The 7,500-nt window shown below is 35.9% G+C and overlaps 1 protein-coding gene across 3 annotated transcripts in view; it reads right to left on the bottom strand.

The window, feature by feature from the left end:
- LOC128247685 (chitinase-3-like protein 1) overlaps positions 1-7,500 on the bottom strand; it is a 64,399-nt gene that overhangs the window by 6,882 nt on the left and 50,017 nt on the right. For all 3 annotated transcript variants that reach the window (XM_089350913.1, XM_089350914.1, XM_089350915.1), the window contains exons 4-8: positions 6,149-6,260; positions 4,290-4,411; positions 3,859-3,970; positions 2,519-2,704; positions 863-982 (exon numbers count right to left, since the gene is read on the bottom strand). In XM_089350913.1, the coding sequence (XP_089207039.1) occupies positions 863-982; positions 2,519-2,704; positions 3,859-3,970; positions 4,290-4,411; positions 6,149-6,260 (652 nt within the window). The remainder of the gene's footprint in view (positions 1-862; positions 983-2,518; positions 2,705-3,858; positions 3,971-4,289; positions 4,412-6,148; positions 6,261-7,500) is intronic.

The raw sequence follows: 7,500 nt of genomic DNA, 5'->3' as shown, positions 1-7,500 counted from the left end.
GAGAATTCAGCTTACCCTTGAAAGTTTTAAATTAGCAATTAAGACAGACATACAGACATACAGACAGACAGACAGGTAGATAGATAGATAGATAGATAGATAGATAGATAGATAGATAGATAGATAGATAGATAGATAGAGACATTCATTCTGTTATCTTCTGTTCTAAAAATCTATTCTAGTTCTTAGTAATTTATACTAACCTTTTTACTGTCAGTTATTAGCTAGTTTCTCAAATCTTTATCTTCATCATGTGAAACACTGTGCTATGTGAATCATCGAGAGAACTTTATGAGAACAGTTGCAGCTCAATCTCTTCCGACTCACACCCAGCCGGCGTAAAAATACGAGGATATATTGGATAACATAGTTTTAAGAGAAATGGGCGAGATTGTCAATTCTGGAACTTTTTTGGTCATAATTATTATTAGTACTGACTCATATTTTTTTAGGTTACTAAAATAAGTAACAGACAAGCATTGAGAGCGGTTTTATTGACAATACTCTACACACAAAATGCTTCTACGTGCTAAAAATCGTTCAAATGCTACCGAAAACAATTTTACCGTTCATTCTTTCAGAATCGATAAGTAAGCATCAATCAATTACTGGAGTCGATACAATCGACTGTCCCCTCCCACCAAATTTCTAACTTTGTGCTACCGAAACAAACAGTTATTACTAGCATTTTCGCGCCACAAATTAGATCTACTCGTGCCATATCCCCAAGTAAAACCCTTATGTGAATTTCCCACCTCCAGGATTTTAATTTAGGCGTTAGTTGCAAGTAAGGGGTGTAGAAGTGCTCAAACTACTAATTTAGTATTAAATTATTTTTAAAAAAAGCAAATCGAAAGAATACCTTTTCTGTTGCACTTTCTGGGTCTTCGAAAGTTACCCAAAGTTTACCATCATATAAATACGGTACACAGCATCTCTCATCATATACCCGTACAGCACCATTCCGAAGCGTCATTCCCACCTGAAGAAGAAAACATATTTAATATAAGACATATCTAATCAAATACGACATGATATATTTGAATTAGAAAGTATTTCACACAACTGAGTGTCTGGAATTTCTTTGGTGTTGTTCGACTTACTAAAATTAGCAGCTAAAATTCCTTCATAGTATATCTTGTAACTTTTAAAAAAAGGTAAGACTTTAGATAATGAAGTCCTGCAAAGACTATGTCTGGAAAATGCCAGTAGGAAGGCCACGGCTAGAAGGCTTCTGATGATAGGCTTGTTTGATCATGGCTGGTAGCAATGGCAATCATTTGTTTAAATAAGCCGTGCCAATGAGTGAACCATTCTGCCTGTTAAAAATGATAACTAAATACCCTAAGATCACACCCTATGGACGGAAAGGTGCATTAGATAACATATTTCTAGATAAACTGTGTTAGAAAATGAACAGTGGTCAGAAGTAGAACGTTTTTTCTCATATGTGAACTGCATCAGGGTTGCGTTAATGTGAGGCTAAAGAACAACTCTAAATAAGCCCTTCTTGCTAAAAATGGCTACCAGATATTTATTGAATCAAGATATACGAACAATTTTTTATGCAGGAAGTAAGTAAAATATAAGTTACTTTGTGTGTGTGTGTGTGTGTGTGTGTGTGTGTGTGTGTGTGTGTGTGTGTGTGTGTGTGTGTGTGTGTGTGTGTGTGTGTGTGTGATAATTAGGGGTTACACCATACAAACTACGGTTGTGGTCGGTTAGCGAATGTCAGCTTCAAGGGGTCTAGAAATACACACACACGCACACACATACACATACACACACGTATGTGTCTTTGTGTGTATAAACAAGTACATAAATAAGTATGTCTACACACACACACGTTAGTAATCGAACAAGTGAGTTACGCACGTGCCTTCTTCCAATCACATTTTTCTGCTTCTTTCTCCTCTTCTCTGCCCTTTCTTTGTATATCCAACGAAGGCCCACTTTTATTCTTAACTTTCCTTTTATAACTTTCATCGAGCGTCAAACAAATAACATTCACTGAGAAAGTGTGTGTGTGTGTGTGTGTGTGTGTGTGTGTGTGTGTGTGCGTTCAAATTATGCAACAGAAGCAGTTCTAGATTAAAATCTTCATATTATATGCTTAACGTGTGTGTATGTCTATATAGATAGATAGATAGATAGATAGATAGATAGATAGATAGATAGATAGATAGATAGATATAGATATCGTTGAAATGTCGGGCCGTAGAAGTTGTCTCATAAAAGATCCCTTATTGATGTATTATGTTAAGTACATAACGAACTTTAGAGCTAGACGCAACGAAATCGTCACGAAAGCAACGCGAGAGTGACAGATGCGCATTTCGCTATTTATGCGGCTCGTTAATGTCACCTCCAGCACGATGTTTCCTTAGATGGCCACTGCAACCTCCGACTTTAAAAGCAAAATCCACTTCTAAAAATTGCACACACACACACACACACACACACACACACACATACACACGTAAATATAAATTTCAAAATCTTAGAAATACAATAATACTTCTTCATATGTAAATAGTCCTTTTATTCGTAGAATTGGTCCTGGGTCTCCAGCCTCTTCACTTCGTGCTTTTACTCCATGTTGAGTGACAGAGTGCAGACGGTAACTCCGCCCATATGTCGGTAGACCCCATAATAGTTTTGATGGCGGTAGTCCAAGTTCGATGAAAAAGTCAACAAGTCCTGACTGGGAAATAAAATAATATAAATAATAAACAGACATCACTAACACCTCTCTCTCTCTCTCTCTCTCTCTCTCTCTCTCTCTCTCTCTCTCTCTCTCTCTCTCTCTCTGTGCATATATTACAATCTTTAGAAACCTACAATAATGCGTCGTGTCCCAAGAAAAATAACTTTTCAGACCCCTGTCTTACTTCCAATACCTCAGAACTGACTTAAACAACTGTTAACCATTAAACCTACCAACAACATCAGTCTCTTCTCTTTTCTGCAATCTTCATTACGGCTTCCGTAGAGCCACATTTCATTGGATACCTACTCACCAATGAGAGAAGTAAAACTCTCCTAAGTTGCCTGCTTATGGGTACTGTCTGTCTTTCGTTTCTTTGAAAGAAAATTCCTGCTAGATGGCAGTTAATTCATTCATAATTTGATCCATGAGATTTTTTCTCGTCGCAAACATCGAATCTAAGTGAAGATGCCATGTTGCACATCATAATAAATTTATGTGTGAGTCTATTTATGCGTGCGTATATGTACGCATGTGGATATAATAGCTTAATCAGAGGAGAGTGAACAGCTATCATGATATTTTCCAAATCCTCTTGACAGTTGGGAGAAATGGATGAAGTTATCTACAGACTAGACACATAACCCAAACATTTTAGAAGAGAGTAGAGTCTATTTTTAAGGCAACAAATTCCATAATGATATTAAAGCAGGCAATGTATTATACCTAACACTTATGAACAGAAACTGAACTTCCGTCGATAAAATTGCACTCACAACGCTTTGGTTGAGTCGAGACTGGAAAATTTGCCCAAAGTGCTTCCCAGAGGTTTCCAACTCATAACAACGTAGAAATATCAGTATCCATCTGTAGTTATAGCCTACAACCTATACCGATGGCGCTAAATAGCCGATCGGTTATCTCAGGAAAGATAAAATAACACAATTAAAAATAACAAAAATTGTTTTAAGAGTGAAATTTAAGACGGGAGAGGCAAATTAATCCGTGGTGAAATCGGTAACATGGTTATCAGACGTCATAAGTACAAGTTAGTACTTTAAAATACTAATTACTACCTGTAATGTATGATATCATTTTACGACAGTAAAAATCTAAGCAGTTGTTTAATTTGTTCATAATATATTACCTACCACAGTAAAAAATTTGTTATCCCCTGATCCTGTATGTAAGGGACTGTGATAGCAAGTTTTCTTAGGAGCTGTGTTTAAATCATATGTTGAAGCTGTAGCGAAGTCAATGATTCTGTGGATAAACAAGGTTATTTTTTTTAAATAAAATCAAAGTTTAAATATGAGTAATAGTAAATCAAATCATATGCATAGCGACTTAACAATATTTACAACATTTAACATACTTGACTCAAAAATACTTTATCTACTTGATAACATTCACATTATTTACTTAATATCGTCAATAATATTTATAATGTAATTCACATCATGTATATTAAACATGTAACTCCTCATTAACCCCTTTTTAGAAACAACCTTGATAGGAACGAAGATAAACCCAACAAAAACAATTGCCATACCCATAAAAATAATTTTAAAAGGTCAATTACTTTCGAAGTATGCTAAAATCAAATGTCATCAGTTGTGTTCTTGTGCTGGGCAGTGAGACGGACAGCAATAGTTTTTGCCTGTTTTTATATCTAACTTCTCGTAATAAAGCTTCATGTAATTCCTACATATGAAACAAAAATACAGTCGTTAGTACAAAATATTCATTTAGATTGTTTTCTTTTCTAAATATATTTCGATTCAAAAATATATTTTGTGCACGTTTGTGTGTGTGTGTGTGTGTGTGTGTGTGTTCTATTTTTTAATTACTATAAATCTTCCACTGAGGGAGAACCGGTTTCCAACAAAGATACAATGCTCCATATACTTTGGAACTTGAGAAAAGTCTTGCATATTTTTACAGTTCCACTCACAGATTGCACTTGTAATGTACGAATCAGCCGGTCAATTCCTCTTTCTGAAAATCCCAGTTTATCCAGATTCTCCTTTAAGCCTTTACTAACAAAACCTAATGTCCAATTATTATTGTTATGAATAGTCTGGATATAGAAGCTGGAGGTCCATAGATATCCTCTTTTTCATTGATTTTCAAAGAGATATTTATATCTTTATTCGGCTGTAATATTCTTTAGTGACACGTGTTTTGTTACAGGTGCCACTGTAAGATATATTTTCATCCACCCCTAGATACTTGTAACATTCCTCGTCAGATACAGGGGAATCAGTCAAATCATTAATGGAAATGTTACTAGTCTGGTTTATAGTGTTCCCCCTTTTCACAACCATATAACATTTGTCCTGACCAAACTCCAAACCTACATCCTTCTAATCGTACTTACACGAGTATAATTCGTGAGGTTTAATATTAAAAATCAAATTCAAAATTTTTTGGCAGCATTATTCCTGTACATAAAAAAATAATAAACGTACGAAAATGAAGATCAACAACAAACGTACGAAGATGAAGATCCGAGAACCGTAGCCCAGAGACAACTAACTACTAACATATACTCTTCAAGGCGGCGAGCGAGCTGAATTGTTAGCACGCCGGACAAAATGCTTTACGGCATTTCGTCCGTCTTTACGTTTCATGGTCAAATTCTGCCGAGTTCGACCTGGCCTTTCATCCTTTCGGGGTCGATAAAATAAGTACCAGTTTAGCACTGGGGTAAAAAAAGAAAGGTTAAGTTACTCGAGTCATGCCGACTCACAAGGGCCAGTCTGTCGCAGGATTACTCATTTTTGCTAGCTGAGTGGAACGAAGCAACTTGAAATGAAGTGTTTTGCTCAAAAATACAACGAGTCACCCGGTCCAGAAATCGAAACCACAATCTTACGATCAAGAGTCCAATACCCTAACCACGCGCCCCCACAAACACCGGGGGTCAATGTAATCGACTCATCCCCACCCCCGAAATCAGTGGTCTTATGCCACAAATTGAAACCAGTATACACTCTTCATTGTCTGCGGCAATGAAACTGTGTGCATGCAATGGCGGATGCATACAATGACAGATGTAATTCTGTAAGCAACCTGGTGATCTATATCCGTACAAACTATTGTTTAAAAGGCATTGTTTGATTTACAAGATTAGAAAGTGATTACTTGCTTTAGAAAGTGTAAGCTACATTACTAACATGCGCTGGTAGTGAAAAAAATATCTCCAGTTTATACCTTTACAAATACTGTAAATTTCTAAAATGATTCTATTTCATTGGTTTCTTAGATACATAATAAACTGTTACTGAGGATCGTGTTTTCTTCAAGATTATATTGTACTCGAGTAGAGTATATACGTGTGTGTGTGTGTGTGTGTGTGTGTGTGTGTGTGTGTGTGTGTGTGTGTGTGTGTGTGTGTGTTTAAATTCTCTTGTAGCATGAAAATATAAAGATACTGACCAGTAGAAATATTGATAACGAACTTTTGTCCACAAGTTTTGGGTTGTTAACCGATAATTCAATTCCATCGAAATCATATTCTTTTAAAAATATTATGGCTTGCTTGAAAAATCTGAAAAATAGACAAAACATTGAGGCATTGCAATTTTTGAACAATTGTAACAACTAACAAAGACAATAGGCTTTTGAAAATTTAAAGGATGCAGGGAGTTTATTTCTTAGCCTTTCGTTCCTCCGAGGACAAGTCAAAATGGTATTGACTAAATCCCCTTCTCTCTAAATCCCTAGTCTTGTGCCAAAATTAGAAAAAAATTATCATCATTATTGATTCTTCATTTGGTGCAAAGTCATGAATTTCTTGAGGATTGGAATATTATGTATGAAAGAACAATCGATTAAAAATCAAATTCAATCTCAGAGAGATCTTTAACTGTTGTTTTGTGTCTTAGTGAGAGGAGGAGGGATTGCCCATAACTTTCTCTAACTGTGCCTTAGAGAATATCAATAAGAAGGAAACTCTTTCTGGGGTCGAAGGCCTAACACGAACATTTGTAATTAAGTGAATTCAAATAAAGGTCTCTACAGACCAGATGATGGGTGTTACACGGTGTCGTGTATTAAGTCTACCAGCCAAAGAACATAAAGTGACATAATCAAATTCTGTAAGAGTTTAGTCCGTTGCTCTACTGATTCTAGAATCCCACTACATTCATATCTATTGCATAACTGGTTCTTATCGCCTCAGTAAAAATTAAATACAATATCAGTACTCGTTAGGGCTGAACTCTGGACGTAAACGTGCATAGCTAAATATCACAAGACCTTTAATCAGCTACTTCGAAGTTCCAACCTCTCTACCAACTTCATTCCTATTAATTATTAAGTTCTTACCATTATACAAGGTAGGAGAAGACAGTCGCTTAACTGGTAGACTAGCAGAACTGCCAGAGCGTTGAGCGAAAATATTTTGAGGTATTAAATTACTGCCCTTTACGCTTTAAGTTCAAATTACGTCGAGGGTGAACTTTACCTTACATTTTTCTTGGGTCGACAAAATAAGTACCAGTTAAATTGATTTTCTCCCAAAATAGAGCCTTTAAACAGTGTTGTTTGATCGAGGGTTTTTTTTTGTGTGTGTGTGAATTAAAATTTGAGAATGTGTTTGTAATATTAATGGATAGATGGCGGGAGAAGAGGTGTGTATGATTAGAAAGAGGCTCTATGCTTGGAATGACCAAATATAACTACCATTGGAACTCACAGACAAAGAACGGGAAACTTCTTCACCACTTATATACACCATTCTACTTGAATAATGGAACTGCAAACACAATATCCTTATGTATCTCACT

This window comes from Octopus bimaculoides, chromosome 4 (assembly GCF_046866305.1).
Source record: "Octopus bimaculoides isolate indiv1 chromosome 4, ASM4686630v1, whole genome shotgun sequence".
In the NCBI taxonomy this organism is placed as follows: Eukaryota; Metazoa; Mollusca; class Cephalopoda; order Octopoda; family Octopodidae; genus Octopus; species Octopus bimaculoides.
This window is presented reverse-complemented; position numbering and strand designations above follow the sequence as displayed.